Source organism: Pavona decussata, unplaced genomic scaffold, assembly GCF_977016875.1.
Source record: "Pavona decussata unplaced genomic scaffold, jaPavDecu1.1 SCAFFOLD_96, whole genome shotgun sequence".
Classification (NCBI taxonomy): Eukaryota; Metazoa; Cnidaria; class Anthozoa; order Scleractinia; family Agariciidae; genus Pavona; species Pavona decussata.
In genome coordinates, this window is record NW_028145513.1 from 817,417 (window position 1) to 832,642 (window position 15,226).

General features: G+C 37.8%; 3 protein-coding genes, 1 long non-coding RNA gene and 1 pseudogene across 8 annotated transcripts in view; 4 read left to right on the forward strand and 1 right to left on the reverse strand.

Annotated features, from left to right (window-relative positions):
- Window positions 1-9,906, forward strand: part of LOC146472802 (protein LTO1 homolog) — a 188,647-nt gene extending 178,741 nt beyond the window's left edge. The window contains exon 7 of the mRNA XM_085119055.1: window positions 9,391-9,906. The gene's annotated coding sequence lies outside the window, so the exon portion shown is untranslated. The remainder of the gene's footprint in view (window positions 1-9,390) is intronic.
- LOC146472807 (uncharacterized) overlaps window positions 1-9,906 on the forward strand; it is a 151,299-nt gene extending 141,393 nt beyond the window's left edge. For all 3 annotated transcript variants that reach the window (XR_014866498.1, XR_014866497.1, XR_014866499.1), the window contains one exon: window positions 9,334-9,906. This is a non-coding gene — a long non-coding RNA (uncharacterized LOC146472807). The remainder of the gene's footprint in view (window positions 1-9,333) is intronic.
- The window catches only part of LOC146472817 (protein LTO1 homolog), a 74,144-nt gene that overhangs the window by 51,943 nt on the left and 6,975 nt on the right, over window positions 1-15,226 (forward strand). The gene's annotated exons all lie outside the window — the stretch shown is intronic.
- Window positions 1,628-9,906, forward strand: LOC146472821 (protein LTO1 homolog; annotated as a pseudogene). The gene is made up of 6 exons (XR_014866496.1): window positions 1,628-1,722; window positions 1,790-1,895; window positions 6,127-6,197; window positions 8,228-8,342; window positions 8,795-8,945; window positions 9,301-9,906. The product of XR_014866496.1 is annotated as a protein LTO1 homolog (transcript).
- Window positions 11,198-13,194, reverse strand: LOC146472822 (microfibril-associated glycoprotein 4-like). 2 transcript variants are annotated; one of them, XM_085119010.1, is made up of 3 exons: window positions 12,874-13,194; window positions 11,889-12,272; window positions 11,198-11,603 (listed from the first exon to the last, which is right to left on the reverse strand). In XM_085119010.1, exons 1-3 carry the CDS (start codon window positions 13,127-13,129, stop codon window positions 11,341-11,343), a joined length of 903 nt encoding a protein of 300 aa, XP_084975136.1. In that variant the 5' UTR covers window positions 13,130-13,194; the 3' UTR covers window positions 11,198-11,340. The 2 variants fall into 2 exon arrangements, with proteins under 2 accessions (XP_084975136.1, XP_084975137.1); XM_085119011.1 differs by having other exon boundaries at window positions 12,880-13,185.

Here is a 15,226-nt window from a genome sequence, read left to right on the forward strand (position 1 = left end):
CCGCGAATTGGTGCGACCGACCGGGCCGTTCATAAGGGAACATTTATAAGAACGATCTCCAAAATTGGAATTCAAAACAATTCGTCATGCAGGTTCCCTTGACAGTTAAGTTGAACACGCCAGCGTGTTGTAACGATCATCATTGCTCTTTCCACAAGATGCCGATTTTCTTATTAATTCATTAAAGAAAAAAAGTGTCCAGTAAATTACTAAGTTAGCGCCATTTCTGCATCTAACTCTAAAATTATCCACTGATTTAGAAACTTTCTTTTGAGGGGAGCAACCGAGATTAAAACTGAATTGATACTGGTACTAGAATTTAAAACACTGTACCGAGACGTAATAAATAGCAAAGTTACGTGTAACCGGAAAGTGAAATAATCAGGTTAAAATCATTTCGATCGCACGCGCGACTTCCCTTCCGCTTAAGAGTTGGCCGTTCATCATCAAAACTGAATTATGAAGTCTTTTATTGGTAAACACGCCGTCGTATCAGAAACAGGCTTATTATTTTCAGAAAAAAAAAACTGGAAAACTTGATTTAGGCCTGTTAAAGCATCTCTCTCGTTGGGAAAAAACGTTTTACTATATATCTTACCGATTATGGTCAGTTATGAAGGATTTCCTTGAGGGAACTCACATTAAAGTCCAACGTCGTGACAGGCCTCGCTTTATGCTTCGGGTTTTATGCAGTCCACGACAGGCGACCAAAAGCACATGCTAACGAACCTTCCGAACCAATAGAGTGTTCCATTTTGCCACATAACTATTAAAAACCATAGCAAGAATTTTTCCGCCATAGTTTAAGTTAAAGAGGCAAGGATGACTTGAAAACTCGTTTTCCTTTTCGTTTTCCTTGTTCGTCTTCCTTAGATTCATTCGTTTCTTTTTCGCGTTTCAAAATATTTACTTTGTTGTTTACCTAGACCGCATGTCAGCAAACTTTGCAACGGCCCTCAGTACTGGAGAAAAATCAGTTTTGGAGAAAAATTTCATCAGACATATTCGCTTAACTATATACTGTGATTGTTTTTCTCTGTTAAAATTGGAGTTTCAAAAACTGTTTACCCTCACTTTATATGTATAGTTCATTAAAATTCACAACGAAACTGATTTTATTCAGTTCAAGCTTCAATATTTATGTAACATTAAATAAACAGTTGGGCAGTCCGTGAACTGACGTCGTTGGCAGTGCAAGCCGGATAAAATAATGTGATCATAATGTGAAATAAAGCCGAAAAACTGGAAATAATGATATAAAAAAGAAATGAAAGTCAATAATCCCACTTCATGGTTGAATGCGCCTTTTCGAGTCCTTTATATAACTACATTTGAAAGTACATTCTACATCCTTTAACTATCCTCAAAGTGACCTGAAGTGTGGAGATTTTAGAGAGAAAATGTCAAATGACAAAGTAAAATTTGATTAGTTTTTTTTATCAGTCCGAGATGTCTGTTGACTACTGTAGATTCAGCTCGATTCTAACTCAAGAATTCACTCAAGGCTTCAGCTCAGTCCAGTCACCGTCTGATACAGAACGCTTCCGTTAAGTGTGGGTAAGTGAATAACTGGCATTTTAATTGACAAAACCATTCTGACTGAAAGACATGGAAAAATGGCTATCACCACACCAGCAATGCTCCTTGGGTAACGAAATCCAAGATGGCGTACAGGGATGAGATAGATGATGCTTTTGATGCAGTAGTTTTTCTCGAGGAAAGGTGCCTTAATATTCTTCTGATTCCGTAAAATTGGAAGAAAAATGAACAGAGATTTCCTTTTTTTAAGGTTCTACGACAAAGGATTTAAGGAAGGCTACAAGGATGGGAAAGTCAAAGGTTTACAGGAAGGTCGACAGTTGGGTTTGTTGAAAGGCTGTGAAGTTGGTCGTGAGGTTTGTATCTATTTTAAGATTAAATATAAAATAGAACTCTTGAAATAATTGTTGACATGCTGGGGTGGCTGTGTGAAATATTATTTTAAAACCTTTGTTCACGAATGTGTGTGTTCCCCGGGGTATGTTCTGACGCGTACGGTTACCAGCTAGCCGTTTCACAGCCAAGTACACCTGAGTACACTCAGCACCACTACACTGTAGTCGTTTCGTTACATTTTAATAATATTGACATATACTGTAATATCTGAGGTCAATTTACGGAAAGATTTCCGCACAGCCCCATACATCAATTATACATGCATCACTGTCACACTAACCTTCTTACACAAAGAACGAGCATGAATAGAGTTTGAGTCGCAAAATGTATACATAATTAATGTATGGGGCTGTGCAGAAATCTTGCCCAATTTACTCCTGATAGAACCATATCTGTTATGGACAGAAACGGAATGGGTAATTTTTCATCATAATCATGTTCTTCGTTATTTATTTCGCGTGGTAAGAGACCTTTTAGAAAGCGAAATTTATTATTATGAAGAACAGCTTCCCCTAAGCAACTGTCAGCCAACTATCAGTCAATAGCTAACCAACACTTGACCCACAGGTTAGCAGCAGAATACCGACAGACAAATCCAATGATTTGATGATAATTTTTGCAAAACTGGCCATAATTTTAAACAAACACTCATGGTAAATGCTGTTCCTGCACTGTTGGCCAATAGTGAGCCGATTTTTGGTAGTCTGTTGGCTGACGACCAGTAGCTTACTCCTAAAGTTTACCTAAAGATTGCCATGAATTCTTGTAATAATATTATTATACCTGCCAGCTTTCGCCAGCTAAGTCCTTGAGATTTTTGTATCTACTCTTGTGACTAGCACTGAGTAGCATCTAAATTTTTGAAGATGTTGTGACTACAATGTATTTCTGAACATAGCCAAACATGGCCATAGATTTTCAAAGATTATATAAGGACTAACCCAAGAGTTTCTAAACAAAACACAGGACTTATAGCATAATTTATGGGATTTTGTTTGAAATTGAATCAAGATTGCGTATTGTTTGGTATGAAACCATAGTCAAACCCCTTCTGTTTGGCTTCCCTTAGAGAAATGGCAAGTGACCACTTAAAAGAGTTGGCCACACAATAGGACAATAATTTATTAATATAAGGTGAGATAGAAACAGCCATTTGTTTCAATATTATTACAGTCAAAGCTCTCATTGCGACCACTCTCGTGAGTGACCAGCTCTAGTTACGACTACCATTGCGAAATCCTGTTTGAATTTATGGTCACTTAAAGTCTGTTATCAAAAGCTCTCGTAAGTGACCACTCCCATTATAAGCCACTGTGACCACTTTTGAGAATTACCAACTGGTCGGTTTCCTTTGTTTTTAAGCTCTTGTAAGTGACCACTCAAATATTCTGAAACGTATTATGGCAACTCTTTCATAATAGTGTACACTTTGTGATCACATTAACAGTAATATTGCACTGTCTAACGATATTCATAGATTAAGATCTCGAATCTAAAAATTCAAGAGAATTTATGGCTGGATCAAGAGTGTTACCTTGAGACCAAGGAACAAAGCTTTATGCTTATAAAAGCTCTGGTAGGGGACCAGCTTCAGCTTTTGGTCGCTTTTGGGATTGCATTCTTGTAAGTAACCAGCTCTAGTTACGACCACTTTTTGTAGCTACTGCGCATGGGCGAGTAGCTACTATGTTATCGGTTTGATGGATAGAGTCGATTTTACCGTTTGATGGATAGAGTCGATTTTACCACAGGCTAACCACCCTCTGTTGTGTGGTGTAATGACTGTTTGCAACTTGAGACTTGAGACTCTAGTACCGGCTGAACTAGAGCCGGCAACACTGTTGAACAGTAAACGCGCCAGAGAAGGGTTTCTACGGCTCGGAATGGCAAAAAAACACCACGCGTGGTTAAATCAACATTTCCTTTCCTTGAAACGTTTTTTCAACATAAAGGTTAAAGGCGTCTTTAAATATCTCCTCTCAGTAAAAATTTCAACCGATCATGTCGCGTGAATATAAAGTATCGAGTTGCAAACAGTCATTACACGACACAAACAGAGGGTGGTCCGCTTGTGATTTTACAAGCATGCCGAAGCGGCTTTCGGAGACCTTGGGATCGCGATCGATTTTCTTGGCGCCGGCAACACTGTTGAACAGTAAACCCGCCAGAGAAGGGTTTCTACGGCTCGGAATGGCAAAAAAAACACCACATGTTACTCAATCAACATTTCCTTGAAACGTTTTTTCAACATAAAGGTAAAAGGCGTCTTTAAATATCTCTACTCAGTAATAATTTCAACCGATCGTGTCGCGTGAATATAAGGTCTCGAGTTGCAAACAGTCATTACACGGCACAAACAGAGGGTGGTCCGCTTGTGATTTTACAAACATGCCGAAGCGGCTTTCGGAGACCTTGGGATCACGATTGATTTTCTTGGCGCACGATAACACCGGTAGTAAATTTGATAAGCATCCAATTTCGATAGACTTTACAGGTTATACAAACAAACTTATTGTTTAGAGCTTTTCTTACTTTGAATCTGGTAGTACGTCTTTTTGTCTCAAATACAAATACTAGTGTAATTACTACCACAAACAGACTCAGCAGATGAGGTAAACGGATGCTTATTCTTAATGTAATACTACTGAAGAGACAACACCCTAAACCCGGGTGAGGAGGGTGGGTTGCTCTTGCTTTCACAAAGGATAACACAGGAATGAACGATCTTTGACACGCACGACATCTAAAGGTCTTATCTGAAGACACGCATTACAGAGATATCCATTACGGAAACTAATGTAGTAATTAACCCTTTTAACATATCTATTAAAAGCAAACCAGACACCAGTTACACAAGAGTTAAATCTTGATGAGAAAACAATGCTTCATGTTTATGTTATTGTTAGCCGCATCTACGGCAATTACACAAGGAGTTATATCTTGATGAGAAAACGATGCCTCATGTTTATGTTATTGTTAGCGGCATCTACATCAGATTATTTTTGTACCTCATGAACAGCAAATCAGACGCCACTTACACAAGGACTTTTATCTCTTGATGAGAAAACAATGCCTCATGTTTATGTCATTGTTAGCTGCATCTGAGCGTTCTGAGAAAAATCCATTGAAAATAAAATTTCGAAAAGATATTGTCGAGTCATACAAAGCTATTGTTTGGGCTGAGCCCCAAACAATGTCTATCTTGCAGTATGTCAGTCATTTGTCGAATAACCACTTATTTTTACTTTTTACCTCACATGCTCCTTTGCGGTCTGGGTGTGTACACTTGAGCCGCGACAACCTTAGATGAAATAGCTGTATACAGCTAATTCAAAAAAGGTTGTCGCTCTTTGAGTACCCAAGCGTACGCGTACGACAACCTTTTCGAAAATAGCTGTCCATACTAAACAGCACCGTATCCACATAACAATGGAAACAAGAATGCAGTAGCTACACGCACGCATCGCGGGCCTATTTTTTTAATTCCTGAGGTGGTCGCTTATAATAGCTTCGCCTGTATACACAAAATTCACACTTAGAGGCTTGTGATTACTGCTGCATGTGATACCTGTTATCCTCAAATTCATACTTTCACTGATGATATTGTCACAGAAATTTTTCTGTCTAGAACAATGAACGCATACATAACAGTGTACTTGAATATTTTCATCAATCATCTTTGTTATTTCCCATAACAAGGTACAGTTGAACCTCTGCTTATGGACACCTCTCTCTCAACATTGTGTTCTGTGTGTTGCAGTTGTACAACAATGATTTGTATGGGGAGATAATTTAGGATGAGTCTAAATTAATTTGTTGTAAGCTATTCAAATTTGTTTCAATCAATGACATCTACTAAAAAATTCTAGATAAGCCTTCAATACAATTCTGGGTCACCAGATGCTGTCATGAAGCCTTTAAAATGGTATCCCATCCATGACACCTATAATGCTGTCACCTCCCCATCGGGACACTTTGATGTTTCCCTATGGGGAATCTGTATTTCAGAGGTTCAACTATACGTGGTTAGTTTTCTGATGATTGATTTTGATTAATTTTACACTATAATATAATTATTACCACTAACAAGCATGTCCAGTGATGAATGCACCCTCGAGTGAGTAGTCTCGAATTGCTGGGTCATACACCTGTACATTATCATATATCTTTATGGAGTTCTTTGTTTTTCAGGTTGGATTCTATCTTGGGTTTGTCACAATGTGGCTTGAAATTTTGCTAGAAAACCCTAATGCAAAACCAAGGTAATAATTAAATTATTTGTGTTATTTTTCTCATTAATGGAGTTGCAGTAATACCCCACCACTTTTGGGCTAAAATCAGCCTTAAAAAGCTGGATTCATGTCAAAATTTTGCAAAATGCAGTCAACCTATCCTCAAGCTTGAAATAACATTTTTAACAAACTAGTGTAATGTGTTGCATATAGGGTGTCTCGAAAACGAAGACCTCTAAAACGAAGACCTTAAGACCCTAAGACCCTAAGACCCTAAGACCCCAAGACCCCGAAAACTCGAAAACGAAGACCCCCAAAACTTCCAAGTGCAAGTACAAAAAAATAAAATAACATAAAAATACATTAATTTACACCTCAGGTGAAATTTAATTCCTTCCTGTGGTCCTACCATGGTTATCTGCCATCTTGAGCTGAGCGGCCGCATTTCTTGGAATACTGACCGGAAGTGTGTTTCCCGCTCCACTGGACCAGAAGCGCGTTTCCGAACGTCTCAGTTGCGCTGCTAGGTTTTAATTTAATTACCAACTACTGTACAAAGAAACGAGTGTTAAATCCCTCCTTCTGGGAATTACAACCATAGGCTTTCTATTATGAAAGTTGCTGTAATGATTTTGAGGTTCTTCAATCCAGAGTACATCCACACATTTATCTCTATAGCAAACCAGCCGTGAACTGCTGCCAACCCATAGTTCACGGGAAAAAATACAGGGAAATGTATCAAAAGTTCAAAACACGACTGGACGCTTTCTGGCACAGCTCACATCCCTCCAATTTTTTTCCTAAAATCCTTTTCCTAGTACCAAGAGTTTCCAATTCATGAATATTTCAGAAGCGATGTTTTATGAAAATTATTTGACATCGGATTTCCATACAAACACTATTATTTCAAGCCAGTCTGCCTACTCGTCAAAATGGCGTCGAAAACCGTGATAAGGCCTATTTTACAGGGAGACTGATGAATTTTGTTAAAAATAGGAATCGACACTCGGGATTGAAGAACTTCAAAATCATTACAGCAACTTTCAAAGTAGAAAGCCTTGGCTTCATTTCTTTTGCTCTCACGATCGCGTGGTTGTAGTTCTGAGAAGGAGGGATTTAACACTCGTTTCTTTTGCTAGTTGGTTATTAAATAAAAACCCAGCAGCGCAACTGAGACATTCAGAAATGCGCTTCCGGTCCAGTGGAGCGGGAAACACACTTCCGGTCAGTATTCCAAGAAACGTGGCTGCTCAGCTCAAGATGGCGGATAACCATGGTAGGACCACAGAAAGGAATTAAATTTCACTTGAGGTATGAAAAAATGTATTTTGGTTTTTGCTATTTTATTTTTTTGTACTTATACTTGGAAATTTTGGGGGTCTCCGTTTTCGAGTTTTCGGGGTCTTAGGGTCTTAGGGTCTTCGTTTTAGAGGTCTTCGTTTTCGAGACACCCGTGTTGCATAGCTATTTCAAGTAGCTATGTACATGTACAGTGGACCCTTGATTTAACAAAGTGCCAACAGACTAGGAAATTGGTTTGTTACATCAAGGTTCTGTTTCATACGTTTTAAAAGGCCGGGCTGGAGAATATCGTTTGTTATATCGATGACTTTGTTATATAGAGTTGCATTAAATCGAGGTCCAACTGTATATCTTTAGATTCAATTTTATATTTTTCTTTCTTATCATTCAATACCATATACAAAAACAAAGGAAAATAGAAATTAAATGAAGGATTTAAAATAATTTGGCGGAACTCGGAACAGATTATTTGTCTGTGGGAGTGAGTATACCTGTCACTGACTGTTAAAATACATCTTTAAACATCACATTTGCTCTTAATTATACCACTCATTGACATTTATATCCAAGCAGTGAGCAAGATGTTTGTTACATGAACCTATTGTAGTTTAATGGTGTACTATAGTTTGACTCATAACTTAATTGACAAAAATATTATTGGAATGTGAGTTTCTTACTTGACTTGACACAGACATTTGGTGATTACAGATAAAAATATTGAGCACTGTGGATTTCATCCCATGAAATTTGTTTTACAGGTGTATTAAATTGTTGGAAACTTTGGAGAAGATGATTCTGGCACTTCCTCTCAATGATCCCACAAATGAAGAGCTGTTTGCTAATCTTGAGAAAGTGCGAGCAAAGTTTAAACAGGTATTGCTTACCTCATTGTAGGAAATTAAGAGCTGTATGAAACTGCTGCAATTTTCCAGTCTTCTAGCACATTTAATTTCTGTGATCTGTGTGTTGATAAAGTGTGGTGCCAGTTCAGTTCAGTAACCATTCCTTTCATGAATTTAAAGGTTAAGCTTAAGGTGAATTAAGTGCCATGGCTAGCTATATAGAGATAGTTTATGTATGATACTTACTTTTGAGACCATAATAGAATCTTTTTATGTTGTTTCTTGAATTGAAAATGGCTGAGAGTTTGTAAGTCAGTAGGAATCTCCCCCCAAATTTTGGCAATGCGGCAACCTTAAATGGATGTTTGCCATAATCTGTTCTCACATTTGGTATGTAGAAATTAGGATTTGAAGCCATTGACTTAGTATACATGTAAGTGTTACATTACATTCAAACAGTTTGAATTTTGTTGTTTATATTAGGTTTGTTCACTTCTGGGAGTTGGTGCAGAATACGTACCATAGTTGTGAAATGACTGGACTGTCCTTCTGAAAATGAAAACAGGTCTTTGCTGGAAAGACTGATCAAAAGGGTTGGACCATGGAAAATGCAATCCAGTTTGCTTGAAAAAAGGTGAATACAGGTTACATGTAGTTGTAAAATTTTTATAGCATAATAAAGTGTCATCATCATCATTTATCTTTTTGTATATCCAGTAATGCGTAAGGTGCAAACAAAAGATCTCTCTGCCCTGTTTGCTGTATTTCCTACTCTTTTTTTTGCTGCCAATCAGTATCACACAGCACAGTCTGCCTCTTCCTTGTACTGGGTGAATTATTAAATACTATTGCACATTGTGCATTCATTTCCATGTACATATATGAGCTACCAGCTTGGTGTGTCATGTGACTAAAACAAAATTTGTTTTACTCACCTCTTCCTGCACACCCTTAATTAAATTAAACAATTTGCTGTATTTGTATTGCAGGATCTTTGTGTTGATGCAATGTAACAGCTTCGCTCTTGTCAGCAAACTGGCAGAGAACATATATGAACCGGGACAGGACACTTCCAAAAGTCATGATCAGTTTGTTCCCTTTAGCACAAACACATGCATGAATACACGTAGCAGATGGACGAATTCTGACCAAGCCGCTTAAGACAACTTGCGTGCCCAGTAGCAGACAAGTATAGATTTCATGACATGTTATATATTTTGAATGTAAGGCAGACAAGTAAAATTCCTAAAGTTGAAAACTTCTGTTGTTAAGACTTTGAAATTTATAATAAAAACTAGCATGTCTTTTTTCTGAGTAATTGCTTGTGTCACTGACTGAATACACTGATCATTCCCAAAAAAATAATGTAGTCCTTTCCACCTTTCATCATTTTATTTTGTTGTGAAGCTTCTACATACGCTGAAAGCTCACTTAAACAGGGTACCAAACTCACAGAAAGGCATCAACTGTGGAGATTTGATTTACTGCCCAGGGTGTGCATTTCATTTTAGGATCTCAGTGGAGAGTAGCTGTTATTAGTTGGCGCTGACACTTAACAGGCTATGAAATTGAATTATTAAATGCTATTTGAATCACTTGCATGGTCATGTCCCCTGTATATTGTGTTGATAGGCAAACTTGTGGGGTATACGTATACCCAAAGGTTCTGAAACTTTTGTACTGAAAGATGCTTTGCCATTTGATTTGGCTCTCATTGCCCATAGCTACCCTTAGAAATCATGCTTGTCCCACAAAACTGACATGGTTACCAAAGAGTTTTCCCTGTTACTGCATGCTGGCTCAATTATTATTTCCACTTAATATCATTGAATCTGTTTTTCATTTCCCCCGTGGAGGAAGGCACATGCAGAAAATGGCTGACAATATTATTGATCCATCCATGCTGTAAAATATTGTGGATTTTTTACAGGTTGTCTTGTTCCTCACACAAAAGTTTCCAAATTTCGACAGATAAGGGAAATCCCTTCTGCAGATAGTTTTCAAAATATCATTATTGCCCCTACTGAAATAATTTTAAAGGTTTTATCATTTACCTAAACAAAAAATTCCTTAACGAGGGTGACACTTGGTGAAGTCTTACATGTACTACTAATATACTTGTGATCTTATATTCTGGATGAAATAAGTTGGGAGGTGTTGGTCTCTGAGGAAAAATTTCACGCATTAAGGACAGCCATCAACAAAACGATCTTTGACTTACTTTTGATCCATGATTTGGTCAAATAATTAACACGAGAACAGTGTGTCATTATGTAGTCCACATCTGTGAAAGAATGTTTTTTTTTTCTCGTAAAGAAAAACAGATGGTAGGAAAAGATGAGTGCGTACGAGTTGCATAAAACGTAACGTTAGCCATAAAAGCTAAAGACAGATCTTCAGCTCGAAGCTGTATTCGGTAATAAACTGCTCTGGACCAGGCCGCTAGAAATAAAAGAAATTCTTTTCGGAAATTCTGATGCTCAATTTTTTCGCACTTTGACAAATTATGTAATACATGAATGCAAACATCTTCTTTATCATTGTAAAGTAAATGACAAATCTTTGTCCACGGGATTTCTTGTGTAAACGATCAAAAGCACTGGCTTATGAAATCAAATATCATATTGCGAGGTAAAAAGACAAACTCTCCTTTCACTACAGTACACTCTCCTTTCACTACAGCAACTTATCACCTGGGATAGCTGTTGTCCATTCTTAATTTGCTGTTTGTATTCTTTTCTTTTTCTTTTATGGCGTTTTCTTGTAAATTTTGTATTAGTATTTTCGTAAATACAAATCTGTAATTTAAGCAATAAAAAAAAAAAAAAAAATAGAAACGACAAAGAGATAAAAAAAAAAAAAACGAAAGAAGACTGAACAGAGAAGTTAAGTTTTCAGATACACAGCTTTATTCACCAAAAATACCCATTACAATAATGAAACAGAAATGATTCCCGCTCTGTTTTGTGATTATATACTGAAGAGCTCTTTGGAACCAGAGTTGGTAATAAAAATGCAAAGGCACAAGTTTAAAACTTCTCTGGTCTGATCTTCATCTCAGCTCTCTTCGCGGAGTACTTATATCCTTTCCAATGATACCAGTTGACACCGTCAGCGGCTGATGAGTGCTTGCCATGATGATACAAGCCGTTCAGATTGGAATGGTGACATTGAGTGTACCACCAGGCTCCTTTGTAGGACACAGCACAGTTACTCGACCAGCTGTCATTGTCCCGATCTTTGGTTGAAAATGCGTAGCCACGATGAGTAGAAAGGGAATCTCCAGCAGTTCCTAAAAGAAAATTTTACATTTTACGTTCAGTTCCTAGAAGATAAACAACCACAGAAACCCATATTGATTATCGTGAATGCTGATATCCTGAAAAGTGTTTTAGCGTGGCTCTCAAACGGTTCAAATTTTTATTGACTACTGATCTGAAGACACAGGCCACTTATGGATAGCGCTGTGTTGTTTTGACCGCATTCGCACAGTCGCTTTTCCTCCTTTCTCGAAGGAGCAGGTGAAGGGCCCCCATTGGGACGAGGAGGGACGCGTTTGCTTTAAAAGAGTGCTCACCCGAGTAAGTTCCAAGGCTCAGCTGATACTTAGATCTCTCGCTTGTAACAGCAAAGTAATCGTACTCAGCATAGGCAGTCTTCCCTTTTGTGTCTTCCAGATCCACACGAAGTCTGTTTCGTGCGCTTCTAGTCAGCCGGTTTATCTTGTCCAGTCCCAGCCAAAACTCGCCATTCAGGTTACCAAAGCCCAGTTTGTAGTCGTTCCAGCCGCGGTAGAAATTGACCGAGCCGTCCAGTCTCTTCTGGAACACTGTCCACCCCCCACCGGCTGTTGTTTGGTCACAGAACACATCAAATGGGCCTGAACCATCAGGATCGATTGTATAAACACCACTGATCTTCCTTCCAGATTTGTACAGCTCAGCACAGTTCTTCTTGTGATCTGAAAACCATAAGCAAAGCAAAACAAGTTACTAGTTAACACGCGATGCCTGTGGGTTAGGGGGAGGAGACGACTGACATTTCATACTAGCGATGGTAGCAATCAAAGTTGATCAACCGTGAATTGTAAATAATATAGCTTCCCAAACTTGCATATAAAAACAATTACAAGGTGAAGTTAACTCATCAGTGAAAACATATAATAAGAAAGCGACATCTCTTCACTGAGAAGCGCTCGATACTCGTTTTAATGAAAAATAGCAAAACTTTTTGCAACATTCTTTTGACAGCCCATTTCATTTTTATCCCGGATTTTTTATGTGAATTTATCTAGAAATACAAAATTAAAGCGATTCAACCTTTCGATTTATAAATAGGTTACATTATCATCAAGGAATAAAGTTAATTGAAGTTGTGAAGTTTAAAATGAATAATATTATAAAAACAAGCGGCATTCCTGTGCACGGAAAGCTCCAGAAAAAAAATGGTTAAATTTGTTTTTCTCTTTAAAATCTCTCTGTTAATTAATTGTCAAAAACTCAAGAAATTTTGTAACATTTTAAAATCGCTTTTATTCGGACAACAACGGGCGTTTCAGTCACCTTTACCAGTTGTTTTGTTCCCTGTGAGTGCCTCTATTTTCTTCTGGAGATCCGAAAGTTGTAGTTTCATTTCTTGCAAGAGTTTCTTCACCTCTTTGTTGGGCCCCGCGCTGAAAGTGTTGTAAATGAGATTTTGACATTTACTGTTAGTCGGGGAAGCGGACCCCTTGCTACTGTTGCCTGATTCAGCTGGGCTAATGGTCGATAAAATCAGCACCAACAACGAAAAACAAACTTGGATGACCGACGAAAACATCGTGAGCGCTTGGAGGACAGATTCACAACTGTTTCTTAACACTGCTCATCCTACTAATAAAAGTATAGTCAGAAGTTCTTGTTTACTTTTTCGCTTACAAGACTTTTCTCGTCTTAAAGGAAGCCTCTTCCGTTAGAACAAAGGAAAACATTTGCAATTTGTACCTTGAACCTAACTAAATATTTCAATGATACGGCCGGGAATATTTGACAGCGTTCCAGAAAAAATAGCATAAGCCGCTGTGGATGAACTATTTTACTTGAAGTTTTAGTTCGATTAATTAGCCGACTTAACGATTTTCCTTAGAAGCGCTCACCACTTGTACCGCAAATCTCTAAAACCTCATTATAAAGCTTTAAAATAGAAAACTCTAGTGCACTCAAGACAGGCGAATTATAGAATCACGTATCATGTTTGGTAACATTTCAGTAGAAATGTAAATCACTTCTGAAAGCAATAAAATAAACAAAAGGATCTGCCTGTTTTTGCTTACTGAGAATCTCTCTTCAAGAAACGTTCGGTCAATTAACAAATTGAGCTGAATCGAATATAAATTTGTCGAATCGATCAAGACAACCAAATCCATTGAGATTATTCCTCATTTTTGTTTGGCAATCGCTCTAAACTGCCGTGGATCTGCCGAGTGTCTGTAAGTTAAGACCTTCCTCTTTCTCGAGTTATCTAGCAAAGCGAGAGCGAAGCGAATCGTATCCGGCCCCGTGTAAGTCTGTTACGCATTCGTGTCTTGCTGAGTACGTTTTGACGATAAATACAAGTACAAAACGTCTCAACAATATCCAAAACTGTACTGGCGGTATTTAATTTTATCTTAACGGCAGTCAAACGCAAAAAAATAAGAAAAGTTTAGCAAGAGATAAAGTATTTAATTTGAGGGCTCAAAGCTGTGAGCCTGCGCCGAGTTGACTAAATCATTTCAGTTAAGTCACATACTCACAAAAAACTTAACAGCTTTGAGCTCTCCGGCAAAGTAAAATCCTTACCTTCAACGCAGACTTTTCGTACTTTTTTTTAAACATTTCACTAGTCGAGTATTATGTTAGCACATTTGAAAGAAAGGCCGTTGATCAGGAATAGGCCTTATTAGCACCGCAATTTGTTTGATAATTTATTTAAAATATGTTCAGTTAATACGGGACAGACCATTATTTTCTCTAACGAAGGAGAGGATGATAAACTTCCCTTTGGCAATTTGGTAATTTTGTTTTCTTCCCACAAACATCGTCTTAAGCAATGTGATCTTCTTGCGGCTTAAAAAACTATTGTTCTATCAAAACGATTAAATTGACCATTTTTGACGCAATTCGTCCCTGTTCCTCGCTCTGGCATTCTACTCAGCTACTGGCTCACATTTATAAGGGCATATGATAGACAATATTCAACTGGCTTTTTTTCACAATACTGAAGTCTTGATCCTCTTTGACGATAAAGTTCCTTTTTACAATGCACAAACAAAAACCACAGGGTTATTGTTTACATGAGAACTGAATGAGATTTCTTGTTTAATTTGTGTAATAGATAATCTTTAAAGTAACGCAAGATCATTATTCTACTGCAACAATAGTGTTTCGGTAAACATGCAACGACTGTCAAGGCCTGCTCAAATCATTTTGTTTAACATTTTTAGTGATTGCCAGTGATTGACTTCTAAAAGAAGCCGTGTCTTTCAGTTGAATAGCAATGATGAATGTAGCTGAGTTTGAAGAATTTGTTGAATTGAGTTTTGACAGAAATTTATCACCTAAGGATAAAATTTTGACATTTAATTGTCACGATCAATTATTAAATTAAGCGGCATTTCTACTAGCCTCCCACGCAGACGATCTTAGGTGTTCGTCACGCGTTCCTGCCCCACTCGTTCGTGGGGCAGGAACGCGTGACGAACCCCAAAGAACGTCTGCGTGGGAGGCTACATTTCTACTTCTCGGAAATTCCTCATTGACTTAGAAACGTTGTATCGAGGGGAGCAACCGAGATCAAAACTGAATATATACTAGAATTTAAAACGCTGTACCGAGACGGGACTGATAGGAAACTTACGTGTCACTGGCAAGTAATTAATCAGGTTGAAATAATTTT